The following is a 20,257-nucleotide window of genomic DNA, read 5'->3' as shown; positions in this document are numbered from 1 at the left end:
ATGCCAGTACCACACTGTTTTCATCACTGTAGCTCTGTAATAGAGTTTGAAGTCAGGGATGGTAATGCCTCCAGACAATCCTTTATTGTATAGGATTGTTTTGGCTATCCTGGGTTTTTTTGTTTTTCCATATAAAGTTGATTATTGTCCTCTTAAGATCTGTGAAGAATTTTGATGGGACCTTGATGGGGATTGCATTGAATCTATAAATTGCCTTTGGTAGAATTGCCATTTTTCTATATTGATCCTCCCAATCCCAGAGCAAGGGAGGTCCTTCCATTTTCTGGTATACTCCTCAATTTCTTTCTTCAATGCCTTAAAGTTCTTGTCAAATAGATCTTTCACTTCCTTGGTTAAGTAACCCCAACATATTTTATGCTGTTTGTGGCTATCGTGAAAGGTGAAGCTTCTCTGATTTCCCTCTCTGCTTCCATATCCTTTGTGTATAAGAGGGCGACTGATTTTTTGGAGTTGATCTTGTATCCTGCCACATTACTAAAGCTGTTTATCAGCTGTAAAAGTTCTTTGGTGGAGTTTTGGGGGTCGCTTATGTACACTATCATATCATCTGCAAATAACGAAAGTTTCACTTCTTCCTTTCCAATTCGAATCCCCTTGATCCACTTATGTTGTCTTATTGCTATTGCTAGAACTTCAAGCACTATATTGAAGAGGCATGACGAGAGTGGACAGCCTTGTCGTGTTCCTGAGTTTAGTGGGATGGCTTTGAGTGTCTCTCTGTTTAATTTGATGTTAGCTGTCGGCTTGCTGTATATAGCTTTTATTATATTTAGGTATGAACCTTGTATCCCTAATCTCTCCAATACTTTTATCATTAAGGGATGTTGGATTTTGTCAAATGCTTTTTCAGCATCTAATGAAATGACCATATGATTTTTTTCTTTCAGTTTATTTATATGATATATTACATTGATAGATTTTCGTATGTTGAACCAGCCCTGCATCCCTGGGATGAAGCCTACTTGATCATAATGGATAATTTTTCTGATGTGTTCTTGGATTCGGTTTGCCAGTATTTTGTTGAGGATTTTTGCATCGATGTTCATGAGTGAGATTGGTCTATAATTCTCTTTCTTGGTTGAGTCTTTGTGCGGTTTTGGCATCAGAGTAACTGTAGATTCATAAAAGGAATTTGGCAATGCCTCTTCTGTTTCTATATTGTGAAATACATTAAGGAGTATAGGTATTAGGTCTTCTTGGAAGTTCTGGTAGAATTCCGCATTGAAACCATCTGGTCCTGGGCTTTTTTTGGTAGGGAGGTTTTTGATAACCTCTTCTAATTCTTCGCAACTAACAGGTCTATTTAGATTGTTCACCTGGTCCTGGTTTAACTTTGGTATATGGTATTTATCTAAAAAAGTGTCCATTTCCTTTACATTTTCCAGTTTTGTGGCATATAGGCTTTTGTAGTAAGATCTAATGATTCTCTGAATTTCCTCTGTGTCTGTGGTTATGTCCCCCTTTTCATTTCTGATCTTATTTATTTGCAAATTCGCTCTCTGCCGTTTGATTAGTTTGTATAGGGGTTTGTCAATCTTGTTGATTTTCTCCAGGAACCAGCTTTTTGCTTCATTGATCCTTTATATTGTTTTCAGTGTTTCTATTTTGTTGATTTCAGCCCTCAGTTTGATTATTTCCAGTCTTCTACTCCTCCTAGGTGAGTCTGCTTCTTTTTTTTTCTAGAGCTTTCAGGTGGACTGTTAAGTCTCCAATGTGAGCTTTCTCTGTTTTCTTTAAGTGGGCACTTAGTGCTATGAACTTTCCTCTTAGGACTGCGTTCATAGTGTCCCATATGTTTGAGTATGTTGTTTCTTTATTTTCATTGAATTCAAGGAAGACTTTAATTCCTTTCTTTATTTCTTCCTTAATCCAGGTATGGTTCAGTAGTTGACTGTTCAGTTTCCATGAATTTGTAGGCTTTCTGGGGGTAGCCTTGTTGTTGAATTCTAACTTTAATCCATGGTGATCTGATAAGACACAGGTGGTTACTAATATTTTTTTGTAACTGTGGATGTTTGCTTTGTTACCGACTATGTGGTCGATTTTTGAGAAAGTTCCATGAGCTGCAGAGAAGAAGGTATATTCTTTCCTATTTGGGTGAAATGTTCTATAGATGTCTCTTAAGTCCATTTGATTCATTACCTCCATTAATTCTCTTATTTCTCTGTTAGGTTTCTGTCTGATTGACCTGTCCATTGGTGAGAGAGGAGTGTTGAAGTCTCCTACTATTAGTTTGTGCGGTTTGATGGCTGCCTTGAGTTTTAGCAGTGTTTCTTTTATGTACGTTTGTGCTTTTATATTAGGGGCATAGATATTCAGAATTGAGACTTCATCCTGATGAACTGTTCCTGTTATGAGTATAAAATGCCCCTCTCCATCTCTTCTGATTGATTTAAGTTTGAAGTCAACTTTGTTAGAGATTAGTATGGCCACATCTGCTTATTTCTTAGGTCCATTTGCTTGATAAGCCTTTTCCCAGCCCTTTACTCTGAATAGGTGCCTGTCTTTGTGGTTGAGGTGTGTTTCTTGTAAACAGCAGAATGTTGGATCCTGTTTTCGTATCCAATCTCTTAGCCTGTTCCTTTTTATAGGTGAGTTGAGTCCATTGACATTAAGTGATATTAATGACCAGTGGTTGTTAACTCTGGTCACTTTTTTAGTCGTAGAGTTTGTGTGTTTCCCTTCTTTGATTTGTGTTGGTGAAGGGTCTCTAGATGTCTGAGTTATTGTGGTCATTGTTGGACTCCTTGGTTAGTGATTTTCCTTCTGTTACTTTCTGTAAAGCTGGATTTGTGGCTGTGTATTGTTTAAATTTGTTTTTATCCTGGAAAATTTTATTTTCTCCATTTATAGTGAACAAAAGCGTGGCTGGGTATAGTAATCTGGGCTTGCATCCATGGTCTCTCAGTTTCTGCAGTACATCTATTCAGGACCTTCTGGCTTTCATGGTTTCCATGGAGAAGTCAGGTGTAAGTCTGATAGGTTTACCTTTATAAGTAATTTGGCCTTTTTCCTTTGCAGCTCTTAATATTCTTTCCTTATTCTGTATGCTTTGTGTTTTGATAATTATATGGCGAGGGGATGTTTTTTTTGATGCAGCCTATTCGGTGTTCTGTATGCTTCTTGAACCTTCATAGGTATATCTTTCTTTAGGTTGGCAAAGTTTTCTTCTATAATTTTATTAAATATATTTTCTGGACCATTGAGCTGCACTTCTTCTCCTTCTTCTACTCCTATTATTCTTAGGTTTGGTCTTTTTATTGTGTCCCATATTTCCTGAATGTTTTGTGATGAGAATTTGTTGGACTTGCTGTTTTATTTGATCAGTGTGTTTATTTTCTCTATGGTATCTTCAGAATCTGAGATTCTTTCTTGTAACTCCTGTATTCTTTTGGTTATGCTTGTTTCTGTAGACTCTGTTTGTTTACTTAAATTTTCTATGTCCAGCCGGCCCTCTGTTTGTGTTTTCTTCTTTGCCTCCATTTCAGTTTTCAAGTCTTGAACTGTTTCCATTATCTGTTTGATTGTTTTTCCTTGGTTTTCTAGGGTATCATTCACTGATTTATTCAATTCTTTAAACTTTCTGTTATATTTCTCATCCATTTCTATAAGGGCGTTTTTTACATGCTGTTTAAGGGCGTCAATCACTTTCATGAAGTCAATCTTTTCTACTTCTTCTTGATTTAGGTGTTCATGTCCTCCCGTTGCGAGGTCGCTGGTTTCTGGTGGCTTCATGTTGCTTTTCAGCTTGTTGTGCGAATTCTTGCCTTGGCGTCTGCCCATCTCTTCTTCCAAATGCTCCCTTATGGATCTTCTTTTACTGGATCAGGTCTCCTTGCCCACCCAACGCTGGCTCTCCCCAATGTTGGCTCTCTCCAACGCTGGCTCTCTTGGTGCCCCAACGCTGGCTCTCCCCAACGCTGGCTCTCCTGGCGCCGAGAGATCAGGCCTCCGTGCTGATGGGGCAGCTTGCAAACCAAGCGCCTATCCTGCTTGGTGCAGGCAGGCCATAGAAGCAAAGGAACTCCCACCCACTTGGTGCCCCGAGGATTCGGACCCAGTGCCCAGACAGGCTGGGCTGGGTGATGTTATGTGCCGAAAGAGGGCGGTGGGGCCGAAGTGGGGAGGGTTCTGGATGGAAGCTGGGTGGGCTAGGAAGAAAGAGGCGGTATGCCGAGAGTAAAGGCCCTGCAGAGAGCTCAAGAAGGATAGGGGGCCAAGGAATCTCTGAGCTCCCTGTCCCAGGCTGGCGCCGGGCAGGGCCAGAAACTCACCCCAACGCTGGCTCTCCTTGCGCCGAGAGATCAGGCCTCCGTGCTGATGGGGCAGCTCGCAAACAAAGCGCCTACCCTGCTTGGTGCAGGCAGGCCATAGAAGCAAAGGAACTTCCACCCGCTTGGGTGCCCCGAGGATTCGGACCCAGTGCCCAGACAGGCTGGGCTGGGTGATGTTATGTGCCGAAAGAGGGCGGTGGGGCCGAAGTGGGGAGGGTTCTGGATGGAAGCTGGGTGGGCTAGGAAGAAAGAGGCGGTATGCAGGGAGGAGAGGCCCTGCAGAGAGCCCAGCTGCCAGTCACTTTTTTTTGTATCCTGCAGAATGTCTAGTAGAGTCTTTTATGAAGTAGGAACCCCAAAGAACCATCTCACCTTTAGACAAGTTTAGCAGTCATTTGTCTGCGGGTCCCGCATGTCCAGTCAAACAGTTCAGGCAAGAGCAGTTTCTTGTCCAAATGGCTAGCAAACTCCATAAGGAGCCTCTTCAATGCCCATCTTCCTCTTGAAGTAGCTAGTGCTGCCTGAAGCAGATGTGTCTCATTGTCATGAAAGTCCTAAGTTATTAAAACATTTAAAATGCCATATTCTGAAAGTCTCTGAAAGATTTGAAGAATACCTATCTAACTGAAATGTATCTCTATACATTGAGAAAAATCTACCTAACATGACTACAAGCTTGAATATTTTAGATGATTATATATTAACCTATATTTCTTAATTATACATTACAGTTTTAAATGAGCTATACAAACACAATACCTTAATCAAGAGCACAATTATACATATAACAAAATTCACATTAAACTTATATAAATAAACCAAGATCCATACCAATGCAAAGTATCCATCTCTATAGCATATCCCCTTTATATGTAAACAGGCATTTATAAACAATATTTGGGAATATGGGTGTAGTTATTTCTCTCCAAGCTGCTTCTTACTGTGTATTTGGTGAAATTTTTTCTTTGTGGATGTTTTCACAGCAACCTTTCAGGATATCTTGTTTCATCAAACCATGTTGGTCTGGAAGCAATCCATAGGTTCTCATCTTCTGTGGAAACAAAATAAGAATCTCTTTTCCAAAGCAACATATCCTTAGAACCAAATTCTGAAGTCAAGATACCTTTAAAATATACACATTGGTTTAGATTAGCAGCCCATGCAATGATATGTCTCTCTGTACTTAGCTCATTCACAGTCAAAAAATTCAAAGATAACACAATAATATACATAATCCAGACTGTGAATTTTCCATTTTTATGAGGCTTATTTTTTTAATCCTTTTAATCTATGACTATCTGTAGTCTGTCTCTTCAAAGACTTTGGTTTTTTTTATAAACCATTTACTTCTTTTTATAAATCTCTATACTCTTTTTCTTCTCTCTCCCAAGCCTGCATGCATTTATCCAACACTGTGACCCATTTAGAGCTCTTTTATGTCTGAATCTGTCCTTATTGCATTATCTGTGATTCTCTACTGTCTTTAAGAGCTTTTAAAATGCTAAGCAGCTTGATTGCAGCTGCTCTGCATGCTGGCTCCGCCTCTCTCTAGTTTTAAAATGGTGGAAGCATCACCACTGTCAGCTCTGGGGCAACCAGGCAGGAGCCACACTCAGCAGTCCAACCCCGAGAATGAGCATACAGCACATAAACCCTTTTTATCTGAGTAACAGCCAAATCTGCCATGCAGAGCATTGTGCAGCCTGGAAACATCTCTGTGTATGGCAGCAGGAATCTGCCATGCCCTCCTACCTATGTAAGCCTAGTAGACCTGATCCCACTGCCTACTCAGGCAGGGAACACCAAGCCGTGGCCATGGTCTCAGCTACTTTCCTCCCTACCCTGAGTTGGGGACACAAACACCCGAGCCCACAAATGCCATTCAAATGCTCCATAGCCAGAGTTTGTGCTGGCAGCATGGCTCAGGAAGCCACATTTTAAAACCACGTGGCATTTTTTCTGCTAGGGCTGAATCAGGAAAACCTCTCTTTATGGAGCTGCAGCCTGCCACCAGCAAACAGCAGTAAGCTGTGTTAAACTCTATTTTTTTTTTTATCTAAAATTCCTTTTCAAGCCCTCTCAGGTTTTATGTGGATTTAGTTGGCCACATGGGCGCCAATTGTTTCAGGGAGACTGCTTGTTTGTCCCGGCTGCCCGGCTATCTTAGCCCCAAAATAACCACACAGAAACTAAATTAATTAAATCACTGCTTGGCACATTAGCTCTAGCTTGTTATTGGCTAACTCTTATATCTTAACCCATTTCTATTAATCTGTATTATCACCACAAGGTCATGGCCTACCAGCAAAGCTTTAGCATGTCTATCTCCAGTGGCAGACCCATGGCGCCTTTCTGACTTTGCCCTTCTTTCTCCCAGCATTCAGTCCAGTCCTTCCTGCCTACCTAAGTTCTGCCCTATCAATAGACCAAGGCAGTTTCTTTATTCATTAATGGTAATCATAGCACACAGAGGGGACTCCCACATCATTTTAATTATGTTATGCCATGGGGATATTCTTTCTGGTCTTCTTAATTTGGTGTTCTGTGTACTTCTTGTATCTGTATGAATATGTTTGGTTTGGGTTTTTTTTTTGTTTCAGGAATTTTTCTTCTATGACCTTATTGAAGATCTTTCTATGCTGTTGACTTTGGATTCTTCTCCCTCATCTATTCTAGGGATTTGAGAAGGGTATTTGGAGGGAGTGATCAGGTAGATTCACCTGACTGGCAGAAGATTGAAGCACATGACTGGGAAGAGAGGCTGCATGTAGTTCTTGAGGCCTATGGTTTGTAGATCAGTGTAGGGTTAAACTCAGGCTAATGTTTACCTATAAATCTGCTGGGCGTGCGCCCAGCCGCCCCCTTCTGCTTTCCTGGTCTATGCGGGAGGGTGGTTCTGTAAATCTAAATCCCCATTAAAGCTGTATATTTTTTTACAATCTGTCTGCATTCATTTACGCCACTACAGATCAGGACTGTCATAAATAGGCCTAGACACTGGATGTGGGGCCTAGACTAGATCTGGGGATGTGGGGAGGATCAGGTAAACTCACCTGTCTAGACCCTGCTGCATATTTTGCAGGGCCTGGCTGGGAGGAAATACTAGATGGGTACATAAAGGGTTTGTAGGTTCGTAGTAGATGAGACAGATCCTGGCCAGAGCCTGGAGGTTGGGGATGGCACAAGCCAGATTGGCTACTAGGTGTGGGACTCAAGCTTCATTTGGTGGTTGGAGTATGTGGAGGAATGGATCAGATGAACTCAGCTGGCTAGATTATGGGTAGGTAGAGACATTGGTTGGGTGTGGAAATTTTTATCAAAACCACATAGAAAACTTGATAATTTTAAGTAGTAGTATAGAAAATATGATAAAAACAGAGGATTTGAACTAGATGCATATGTGGTAAATTTTACTCAGAGATATATTTTGTTTAATTTCTAACATGTCTTATTCTTTTTATTATCAAGAGAGACTAATTGGTCATATTTATGGGATACAATGTGGTATTTGGAACAAATATACAGTGTGCAATACTAAATCAGAGTAACTAGAATTTTCTTCTTAAATATTTATCATTTTTGTGCATTGGGAAACTTTTGGTTCTTTTCTTCATTCTTTATGAAATACATAATAAATTACTGTAACCCTCTTCTGCTGTAGAACATTAGAAATTATTCCTCCTATTGTGACTGTATTTTGATGCTCATTATTCACCCTTTTGTGGTGGTTTGAATAAGGTATCCTCTACAGTCTTATGCATTTGGATACTTGATCTCCAGTTGGTAGTGCTGTTTTGGAAGGCTTAAGAGATATGTCCTTGTTGGAGGAAGTGCATCCCTGGAGGCAGACTTTGAGAGTGTAAAGACTCACACAATTTCAAGCTTGTTTTCTCTGCTTCAATATAGTGCTTCAAAATATATGCCTTTGTTCCAACATCATGGGCTCTAAGCTTCTGGAACCATAAGCCTAAATAAACATTTCAGTAAGTTGCATTGATCATAGCATTTCATCAAAGAAATAGAAAAGTAACTATGCACTTCTTGTATCCTGCTCCCTACAACTATTCCTCACTTCTAGTGACCACTATTCTACATTCTTCATCTATGGACCATTTTTTGCTTCCACACGGAAGCAAGAATGTGTAATACTTAACTTCCCTAATCTTCAACCTTAATGCAGAATCTCAACTTATACTTTTTTTTTTTACTTTTTGTTTTTTAATTTTTTAAAAAAGAAAACAAACTATCTCCTTTCAACATACACACTAATTCAAGTTCCCCTTCCCATTTCTTCCATATACCCCCGCCCCCATCCACTCCACAGAGAGGATAAGGCACATTGTTTTGGGAAAGGTCCAAGGTCTTCCCTACTATATATAGGCTGAGCAAGGTATCATCCAAAGAGAATGGGTTCCCAAAAAGCTAGTACAAGTAGTAGGGATAAATCCTGGTGCCACTTCTAGTGGCTCTGCAGTCAGCCCCAGCCATACAACTGTCACCCACAGTGTAGCTTGGTCCTATGCTGGTTCCTTCTTTGTCTGACCAAAGTTGGTGAGCTCCCATTAGCTCAGGTAAGCTGTTTCAGTGGGTGTGCCAACCATCATGTTCCTGACCTCTTTGCTCATATTCTCACTCTTCCAATTCTTCAACTGGACTTTGGGAGCTCAGCCCAGGGCTCTGCTATGGGTCTCTGCCTCTGCCTCCATCAGTTGCTGGGAGAAGGTTCCATGGTGATATTTAAAATATTTATCAGTCCAGCCGGGCGGTGGTGGTGCACGCCTTTAATCCCAGCACTTGGGAGGCAGAGGCAGGCGGATCTCTGTGAGTTCGAGGCCAGCCTGGTCTACAAGAGCTAGTGCCAGGACAGGCTCCAAAGCTACAGAGAAACCCTGTCTCGAAAAACTAAAAAAAAAAAAAAAAATATTTATCAGTCTGACTATAGGGTAAGGCCAGTTAAGGCACCGTCTTGTCTAATGCCCAGGGTCCTAGCTGAGGTCATCCCTATGGACTCCTTGGAACTTTTCAAGAGCCAGGCTACTTGCTAAGGTTTATACTGTATTAAATTCATATTTAATCTAATTCAATATTCCTTCCAGAATTGCCCTATATTCTTAATATCTGCTCCCACACATTTTCTCTGGATTTATATGTTTATATTATAAAACTCGAGTAGTTCTTTTCAAATATACTGTACATCCTCATGGGTCATACTGTGCACATCACCTTTATGTGCATGCTGATCCTTTGGTCTAATTGTAGATCTAGAGTCAGAGAAGAGAGGGTCCTGGAGAGAATCAGCATTGTATTGTATGGTGGCCACAGTTTCCTGGCACACCCCTTCATTCAGGGATGGAAAAGCTAATGCCATTGATAATGAAGATGCTGGTTTCCACTGGTAATAGGGAGACATCTTCCTCTGGTAAGAAGCAGTCAACAGAATCTTGATATCCCTGGCTTTACTGGGTCTTCTTACAGAGTCCTACTGTTCCACAGTCAGTGCCCCCAGTTTAACAGTAAACATCCTACAAGACCAGGAGTTCAACTTGCATTGTAATTTAAGTGGTTTCAAGATGAAATTCTGTATTTGATTTTCACTGATGCCTGTCCTGTGGCTTTGAGATAAGCATCTCCTTCAGGAGAAGCACAGTCGCTTACAGTCATTTACACAGTTCTTGTGCAGGAAATTTGAAACCCATATCTCATTCTTTTCTTTTATTACTTTTCCAGCACTGTTAGGAACAACAAGCCAACCTCATTATTTTGTTAGTTTTCTTCAAATGTTCCAAAACAAATATACAGTCATCTATCTCCTTGCTTCTTGTGGTTATTGATAGCATTTATTGGAGATACTTTACACACTGTCCTGCTAGAGCATGGCATGGATTACCAGTATGCTCTTTACTACTGAAGTGTAGTAATTAGTTTAATTTAATTAAATCAACTTTTAAAAATTTAATTTGAATAACACAAGCAACCCATGTTCAGAAAGTCAAACTGGAGACAGATTCAAAAACATCATTTAAATTTTTTCTCTAGACTCAATTTCAGTACCAAAAGCTATATTACTGGCACTCTGAAGAAAGATAACCAGTAGATTAGATAAGGTAGAGAGATGACTAGATGATAGATGGATGGATAGATAGATAGATAGATAGATATACAGATAATTTATTATGAAAATTTAGTATTTTAGTTCAGGCAATGACAAAAGCTGAAAACTCCCACTATGAACATATGAAAGCTGCAGTCCCCCAAAAAGGTAGTGGTATAACTCCAATTTGAGGTAAAAGGCCTAAGCCTAAGGAAAACCAAGATAGTACATTCTAGGCTAAATTCAAAACCTTGAGTATCAGAGGATTGATGGTGCAATTTTCAGTTCATTTCTGAAGACCTGGAGAAAAGGAATCCAAATTGCGTAAGATCTAGTCAAAGAGAAGAAGCTTAATGTCCCCACTAATGCAGGCAGGAAGAGAGCAGATTCTCCCTTTCTCAGACCCTTTTTTTTTCTATTAAATTCCTCTTCCGGTTGAAGGAAGCCAACCCACACTGCAGATGATCTGCTTTCCTGAGTCTACCAATTCAAAGGCCATTTCCTCTGGAAACATCCCCATTAACATACAGATATAAAACATATCCACATAGTGGGTATCCAATTGTCTTGGTTAATTTCTCTGTTGCTGTGATAAAACACTGACCAAAAGCTACCTGGAAAGGAAAGGGTTTCATCTTACACTTCTAGGTAACATTCCATCACTTAGGGAGTCAAGGCAGTGACTCACAGCAGGAATGCAAACACCAGGAACAAGCAGAAACACCCAGCTGTTTTCACTGTTGCTAAGATAAAACATTGCACAGAGGCAACTTAAAGAGGAAAGGGTTGATTTCATCTTACACTACAAATATCATTTCATCATCGAGGAAAGAAAGCACAAACTCAAAGCAGGAACAGAGGCAGAGACCCTGGAGGAATGCTGCTCACTGGATTGTTCTCCATGGCTTGCTCAGCTAATTTTCTTTATAACCCAGGACCACTTGCCCAAGGATGGCACTATCTACAGATAGCTGGGCTCTAATGCATCCATCATCAATCAAGAAATACTCCACAGACATGCCCACAGGCCAATCTGATGGAAGTAATTCTTCAGTTCAGGTTCCCTCTTCCAGTTGATTCCTATTTGTATCAAGCTGGCAGAAACTAACCAGCAGACCAACTAAGTTGTCAAATAAAACTAGTCATCAATCTAACGCTCTCCCACTAATTAGCTCTCCTGAGCTAATGAAAGTTCACCTGTAACACGAGGGCTGGGCTTGTTTGGGTTTCTGTCTTGTCCAGTTCCCACAGCTGGTAAGCCCCAAAGAAAATCACACAGAGAGTCTGCATTAATTATAAACTGATTGGCCCATTAGCTCAGGCTTCTTCTTATTAACTCTTGTAACTTACATCAACCCATTGTTCTTATCTATGTTAGCCACATGGCTCAGTAACTTTTTCAGTGGGGTAGATCACATCCTGCTTCTTAGGTGGTTTGGGCAGGAGAAGGAGGAATGGGCTTCCTCCTTCCTAGAATTCTCCTGTTCTCATTGTCCCACCTCTACTTCCTGTCTGGTTGACCCACCTATACTTCTGCCTGGCCAATCAGCATTTATTTAAAATATGATTGACAGAATACAGACAATTCTCCCACACCATTCACCAACTCCAGCCAGACAGGGAAGGAACCAGCATAGGTCCAAACTAGTCCCTCTGAATGTGGTTGACAGTTGCATGGCTGGAGCAGACTGCAGGGCCACTGACAGTGACCAGGATTTATCCCTACTGCTTGTACTGGCTTTTTGGTATCCTATTCTCTTTGGATGGATACCTTGGTCAACCTAGGGAGGGCCTTAGACCTTCCCCAAAGCAATGTGCCTTACCTTCTCTGAGGAGTGGATGGGGAGTGTGGGCCTAGGTGGAGGGAAAGGAGTGGGAACTGGGTTTGGTAAATAAAATGAAAAAAGATAGTTTATTTTCTTTTCTAAAAAAAGAAAAATAAAGTGTTTGTCTTATGAAAAAACTAGCCATCAAGCCATTGATCAAAGAGCATAGAGAGATGATCACTAAGGACATAAAGAACTGTAAAGGCCACGAGATAGGCAAAAGGTTGCAGTTTTAGAAGGACAGAGAGGTAGTCAATGACACTGGAGCATAGAGAATAGACAGTGGTACAAAGGACATTTGAAAAGTTAGGCAGAGGCCCCAAGCTCTGATACAGAATTTGGATTTTATTCCTAGCATGTTGGAAATTCACTGAATGTCAAGTGGATAATAATATGTTTGATTTACTTTTTAATAAATCATCTAGCAGCTCTGTATATTAAGTACTGTATGGCAGCAACAATGAAGGGCAGATGATCAATTACAGAACTATTGCAGGCATATATTAAGACATGATATGCTCGTTCTCTCCCTGTCGTTTCCTCCCATCCTCCCTTCCTCCCTCCCTCCCTCCCCCCTCTCATACACATGCACACAAACACTCATTAGCAGAAATGAACACGGGGCTCTGCTGAATTTGCAGCCTATTGTGTTAACTCGTTTATATGTGTCCAATGTACACTTTAGATAGAATTGTTATATTTCTCAAATTATCTGTACCTTCAGGTTTTAGACAAAAATAACAGCATTGTGCAATTATACATAGCAACAATCTAACAGTAAATGTGGAGAAAACTGAGAAAAAAATAATAAATGCCTTTATTAGGAAGGAAGGAAGGAAGGAAGGAAGGAAGGAAGGAAGGAAGGAAGGAAGGAAGGAAGGAAGAAGATTCATAAATACACACAAACAATGTGCATATATATATATATATATATATATATATATATATATATCTGGAGAGGAAAGGGTTTATTTTGCACTTCCATAACATTCCATCACTTAGGGAGTCGTGTGTGTATGTATGTGTGTGTGTGTGTGTATGAATAGAACCCAAAACTAAGAAGTCAGAAGAACTGCATAGATTAGAGCCCTGCCATTCATTTGCTGTGACATGGCCTTGATCATGGCAATTTATGTGGCACGGGTTTCCATTTCTTTATCTGCAAAATGGGGAGTTCAACAAATTGTCCTAGATAAAATGTCTCTTTTGTTCTCCAAATTGTTATTTTGAGAACCACATTCTTTATCATGCTGTAGGAATTGTATCTATCTTATACAATCTAACCTCTGGAAATAGGAGACAAATTCTTATTTTCAGGGAGGAAAGTTGAAATAAACAGACTAAATGAGTTCCCAAATCATAAAACAGTTGATAGTAGTTAGTTTACAATACAAAACTTTTTGTCACTTATCCAAAGATGAAACTTTTCCCCCTTCTTTCATCCCTTAAAAGTTCTCTTAAGACTGGTCCAACAAACAAAAAATTTAAATGCCACAATTTGCTGTTATTATATTTTACTTAGTAGCTTGAGATACATTTGGCCATCTGTAGTCAGTGTGTAACAAGATATAACCACAAACTAGTAAATGGTGGGATCTTATATTGACCCTGAACTCATACTGACCACTTTCTATTTTCTATAGCTGTGCGGTTCTGTGACCGGTGCCATCTAATCAAGCCAGACCGCTGCCATCACTGTTCTGTCTGTGCTATGTAAGTGACAACTATACTTTCTCTGTGCTGATGCTGGCCACTGATGGTTGCCTAGACAACGAAATGACTGATCCTAACATGTAACCATGCCTAGATAAGAGCATTTCTTTTGAGACATAATGAACACATGCCAAACACTTTCACAGGGGTGATAATCATTCTAGTCTAAAGATAGAAAAATAATACTGCATTTTCAAAAGAAACATTTCATTGTAAATGATTTCATTTATAGATTTATTGTGAAGAGAGTTCTCATATGTCTAACACTTACTTTCCCCTATTATTAATATGTTCCATTAGTATAATACATTTCTAAGATTAATAAACCAATATTAAGACATTGTTTTTCATTGTATTCTATTGTAATATAGCTTAATTATAAAAATGTTCTACTATTGAAACTCTATGTAATTTACTTTTACTATTCAAACCAATGCTATATAAACATCTTTGTCCAGATGTCATTTTGTATGTATGTGAGTGTTTCTGTTGGGTGACTTATATAACTGGAATATACTTTTTAGATATCTTCACTTTCCCCCTAATATTCTTTTTCTGTTCCACGATTCCATTCAGCATATCCCATTACATTAACTAGTCACATCTACTCTGTAGGTCATTTTATCTATGAAAATTTCTCAGATTTTACTTGGCTTTGACAACCTTTACAGTTTGGGGGATTAAGAATCAGATGTTTTATAAATTGTCCCTCAGTTAAAATGTGTTTATTCTTTTCCCATGGAAAAGCATGGAGCATAGAGCATGGAGCTAATGTACTAATCTCATTACATGGTATTAAGGGTACATATAAACATGACTTTTGACTACAGTGTTCATATTGAACATCTCTCTCAACTGATGTTTGTGAGGTGTTTCCAGTGTGAGATTATTCTGTCCTCTTCTCATTTCTGAACTGTGATTTTTGGATGAAAGTCACTCTACATAACTCCAAACTAAAGTAATAGGAAGTTATGTCTCCTCTCCTTGAAATATATGCGTAAATTATTTGGAATACATCTGCATAAGGAGATGTGTCCCTTCTGCCCCACTTATTTGTCTATTCAATCATTTGAATCAATACAGAGGTATAGATATTTATTTTCTATTTTGAGTTACTAACCAACATTGTATTTTATTTTGTCTTTTAAATTGTTCCAGGTTTGTAACGACCACTTTTTGTGTTAGTGTATATTACTGCCATACCTTTGCTCCTGAGTGCCTGTTCCACCCATATTCTGCTTACCTTTGATTCAGACTCAGGCTATATTTCCTTGCATTATTATTGAAATAAGTAAACAAAGCTAAAGGTGACATCTTGAAGTTTTTCACTGTACCGGTAGTCTGGAGTTCCTTATCCCTTTCAAGACTATACTTCTGGAGTTGTCACTTGCTGCAAGCATAGTCCCAGGATGGTGCTGGAACTTTATCATCCCATGAGTCATTTAGGAGGCAGTAACTTTGGACTTGCCAGAGTGGAAATCTGTAGATAGTTTTGCTGAACTATATATACTGCTAAAAACTTGAGTTCAATTTTGAAGTGTTTCTTCATTTTTATCATACTGTATTTTGTCCTCTTTGTAGATGTGTTTTGAAAATGGACCATCACTGCCCATGGTAAGTTCTTTTGATTCATTTCTATCCTCTAAAAGGGTCAAAGTTGTTTAATATATCCACTTCTTGAAGCCGAGTTGCAACATACCCATTTTTGCTACCTTAATTCACTGGACTTTGTTTTTATGGGGAGGATAACATTTTAAAACAATGATGAAAATACCAATAAAGGTATGGTAGTGAGTTCCTGAGGTTGCAAAGCTAATAGTCTCCTATCCATTAACTTTAGCCATTGAGCCAGTAATGAAATATAGCACAAGTATTTCTCTTCTTCAACATCATGCAATTTGTTTCTCTTTCTAGAAGACTTGATTTTGAAATGTTACAGATAGTTAAATTCAGTGATTCTTCTGTAAAAGTTGTGTGTCTGACCTAAAAAGCCAGTGTGGAATCACCTAATTACAACAAGAGAGCGTCAAAGTGCAGCTACTAAGACAGACATATATTTAGCAATGAAAATCCAGGTTTGCTTGGGTGTTTCAGGAGCCATTCTAAAGCTATTAGGTAGCGCAGGTGACTCTGCTGGTAAATAAAAAGGGAAACTAGTGAGGTGTGAACTTGTTTTTCCAGTCTGTTTCTATTAAGGAGCCTCAGTCTCTGTTGGGTTTCCACACAACAGGTAATGAAGCAGCAGGAGTCACGTGCCTCCTTTCGTTCGTCCACTTAACTATCAGTGTGTTCTCAGTCAATAGGTCCTGATTTCCAATTAGTGTTCCTTTCTTTTTTTTTTTTAGGGTTAACAACTGCATTGGATTTTCCAACTACAAATTCTTCCTCCAGTTCTTAGCTTATTCCGTTCTCTATTGCCTGTACATTGTGACAACCGTCTTCAGCTATTTCATCAAATACTGGAGAGTAAGTTTTTACAAATCCCAATCGGCTCCCACCGAAGGAAGTGAATAGTGGCTCTAAATGTAGCACTCCTCACTCTATAGCCTTTGGCATTTTGAAATACCTATTAATGAAGTAACCAGAAGGCAAGGCAGTAAAAAGTTGTTTTCCATGTTGAATATTCTGAAGTTTAAGAAACTGTTGAGTAAAGATCCCTCTTAAGTGAGTTGTGTCATCTGTGACTGCTTGCTAATGCTCAGGGAGAGTAACCTCTCAGCTGACCCACTCTTTCAAATCCGTGTCTGTGCTTGAGTTTTAAAGACCTTTCTTTCCAGCTGTATATTTGAAAAACAGTTGAAACTAATTACAAATCACTAGTTTCTAAAAAAAAAAAAAAAGTTAATAGGAATTAGTTAGAAAATACTTAGTAATTTCATGCTCAGATGGGAGCTGCAAAGTTTCTGTTGCAAAGAAAGAGAAACTGACTTGCATATAAGCACAAAATGATACAGAGAGTCTCTTTGGACCTTTGTGGGGGGTGCCTTTTTTTTGAGACAGGGTTTCTCCACATAGCCCTGGCTGTTCTGGAACTTACTCTGTAGACCTGTCTGGTCTCAAACTCTGAGATCTGCGTGTATCTGTCTCGAGTTTGGGGACTGACGAGAGGCATCTGCCGCCACAGCCAGCCTCTCTTTTGAGCATGTGTGAAGGCCAGTGGGTTGGGAAGTGAGAGCAGCAAATCTGATACTGGCTCTATTACCTACTTGTTGCACTTGTCTCTTGCTAAGATCCAATGAAACATATAATGATTCTAAGAATTATCACAAAATCTCAAAAACAAAAGAAAAACCTTAAAATTTTAAAAACTCAAAATCTTATCTTTCTCCTACTTGGAGATATCAGTCATATCCCGTATATTTAAAAAAGTTAAGGTAGATTTGCATATGTGAATAAGTAAAATATTATGAAATATGCCCTTTGTCAACTTCTGCCAGTTAAACTTTCAAAGAAATCTCTTTCCTACACTATAATACAGTTATTAAGGTGTCGACAATGAGAGTTATCTAAACTGAAATGAATAGAAAAACACAAATGTGAGCAGAGCTACTGGTTATTACTTTAGAAAATTTGCAAAAGCCTTATATAACAAGGGATGTCATATCTAAGCTGGAGCAGTAAACCAGCAGGGAAAGAATGTAAATCACATGGTCAGAATAGAAATAATAATGAATTGGAGGAAAGAAAAAGACAAGACACTGAGAAGCTAAATTTTAAAATATTTAAATTATGAATCAGTGCTTTTATTCCTAGTAATGTAGACAATTACACTTTCTATTCAACTTGCTTAATAAATTCAGATAATTAATAGCTGTAAGAAACAGGAGCAATATATTGGGTATCAAAATCCCTAATTTAAACAAACTACAAGCAGAAATGATGAGATGTTCTCGTGCATTTTCTTCAAATAGGAAACATTTCTTCACAAGCTACACATCTTGATATTTCTTCTTTGGCCCCTTTCCACAGCACGACATCTATTCCCCATTCCTCAGGTTTCCATGACCTATTTGGCATTCCATCTGCATGCTGAGCTACTTCTATAAATATGAAGAAAATCTGCTGCATCCAATCAGCAGGGAAGTGTGAGCCTTGATCTTTCTTACATGCTTTTCTTGAGCCCTAACACAGTGGGCTACCATTTATTCACGACTCTTTACCTTTACCACAAAGTAAACAACATTGCATTTCGCACATTTTGCCTTTAACTCCCCTAGCCAGCCAATAATCAAATACTGAAATGCAAGCCAGGTACTGTATGCTTCCTTCACTCTTAAAAGATGATAACTGGATAGGAATTCGTCACGAGAAATGTGCCAGCAGTACAAGCAAATCCACGGTGAGCATGACCTTGTTCTTTTCCTATTCCTTCATTGCTTTTCCTCCTCAATAGCCTAACTTATGCTTGTCATCTGAGAGGGCATGAGGCCTGTCATAGCTTGTCCTTACACTGAAAAGGGCATTAACAACTGGGGAAATGGTTCCTTGCAGTCACTCTGGCCTAAATGACATTAGTATGGCTTAGGGATACAAGGCTTTCTGGGTTTAAATTGAGCCTCTTCTTAAAATAAAAAATAAACACTGCCATATATTTTAAAGCCATATCAAAGAGACAAGCTGTACTCCCAAGAACAGCAACTTCTAATATATGGTACTTTATGGCTCTTGAAGTATTTTTATATCTATGATCTCATCTGATCCTCACTACAACCCTGTGAAGTAGCCAAAGCAAAAACTATTTGTCACATTCCAAGATGACAAAACTAAGGCTTACAGCAGAAGTAACTTGTCAAAAATCACCTACCTGGCTGTAAATTTCAAAGGGAGAACTTGAACATAAGTCTGCCCATAAGCCTCTGTGATCTTCCATGTACTATGCCTATGATGGTTCTGCTATAGACAGGCTTTAATTCTTTTAGAAGAAAGGATTCAGAAGACCATCACATCATTTCTTTCCTTTCAGTGTTAAATTAAGCAAATTCTACTCTCAAAAGAGAGATTAATCTTTGCCTTTTGCCAAATTAATAATGCGCATTGACCACACTAGGCTACGGACCTCTTTACAAAGGTGATGAATTATTATTTATAACCTAGTAATTATGTTATTTTACAAATCTTCCTCTGAACTGTCTCTGATGACCATTGCTCTGAGGGATTTAGCTTGGTTATCTCCTGGAAATGCATTTTTGAACACAGAACTGTTTGCACAGGCAAAGTTGATATTGTGAACTCTATGAAAGTACAGCACAGCAGATATTCTAAACCATACAGACAGATGAGTTCAGAAAGAGTGATGGGGAAAGGCTGGGAGCACAGCTACACAAGATGGGAGCAGACTTTCAGAACAACCTCACTTGCTTAGCCATTTTCTAGTGCCCATTTTCATGTAAAAAGGGAAAGTCAATGCGAGCTTTTAGAACTTTAAATACAGGCTCAGAAAGAAGAGCTCATGTGATCAAAGTCTCAGGGAAGGTGAGAGGCACTGTGAAGTGCTATTGGAAATTTTACCTGAGAACAGCAAAAGCAAAAATTAGAAGAAAAAAGTAAACCATGAATCAGACCAACCAGGAACCAAACCAGTTCAGTTTCGGTGCTTAGGTCAATATTTTGTCTGAAGGAGCATTTCAAGATGGAGAGTTTCAGATAAAGGCTCCTGAAAGTTGAAGTCCTTGAGGCAGCTGTTTCCTCGACTGCTCTGCCCTGTACACGGTTCACCCAGACCACCCATCAGATGAGAGCATCTGATGTGCTTGCTTCCTCTTATCTTTGCACTGCAAACGTATCCGACCTGGAAGAGGTCCAGCATTTCCTTATGTAAAAATGAATAAAAATAGCCTCCAAGGAAAGAAAGAAACCTATAGTGTTTGAACTTAGCAAGTGTTGCCAAGCACTAACCTTCAGTAAGTGGAGTCAAATAGGATCGTGAGGAAGTTAAGTTCCACTTCACTTAAGAATCACTTTAACTTTATCACTGAAGGGCATCTGGAAATGCCTCAAGCGAATTCATCGTGCCAAACAATGACCATTAAGGGAAAGGAGGAAATAAGCCATAATCATTCCTCCAGATGTTCTTTCTAAAATTCAAAATGCTTTCCACGTCTCTTTTCTGAAGACAAAATGTCACATGTGATGAATGCTTTAGAACTTTAGAATATTTATTCTGCTCTAGAATTGCATATCAAACAAAAACTGGAGCTGCATGGAAAATAAGATGTCCAGTTAACTCTAACAATCTTTAACTTCCTACTTTCACAATTATCTATAAGCTTGATTTTTTACTGTCCAAACAGCTACTCCACAGGGTATAGTATACCAGCAAATTCTATATCAAC

At 39.1% G+C, this 20,257-nt stretch overlaps 1 protein-coding gene across 2 annotated transcripts in view; it reads left to right on the top strand.

Moving 5' to 3' along the window:
- Nucleotides 1-20,257, top strand: part of LOC121444290 (palmitoyltransferase ZDHHC15) — a 105,696-nt gene that overhangs the window by 56,711 nt on the left and 28,728 nt on the right. For both annotated transcript variants that reach the window (XM_041646112.1, XM_041646111.1), the window contains 3 exons: nt 13,856-13,925; nt 15,507-15,539; nt 16,271-16,391. In XM_041646112.1, the coding sequence (XP_041502046.1) occupies nt 13,856-13,925; nt 15,507-15,539; nt 16,271-16,391 (224 nt within the window). The remainder of the gene's footprint in view (nt 1-13,855; nt 13,926-15,506; nt 15,540-16,270; nt 16,392-20,257) is intronic.

This window comes from Microtus oregoni, unplaced genomic scaffold, assembly GCF_018167655.1.
Source record: "Microtus oregoni isolate MIOR12 unplaced genomic scaffold, Mior012 000119F_ref0000445, whole genome shotgun sequence".
In the NCBI taxonomy this organism is placed as follows: domain Eukaryota; kingdom Metazoa; phylum Chordata; class Mammalia; order Rodentia; family Cricetidae; genus Microtus; species Microtus oregoni.
Note: the sequence above shows the minus strand (reverse complement) of the source record. Positions and strands in the feature narration are given on the sequence as shown.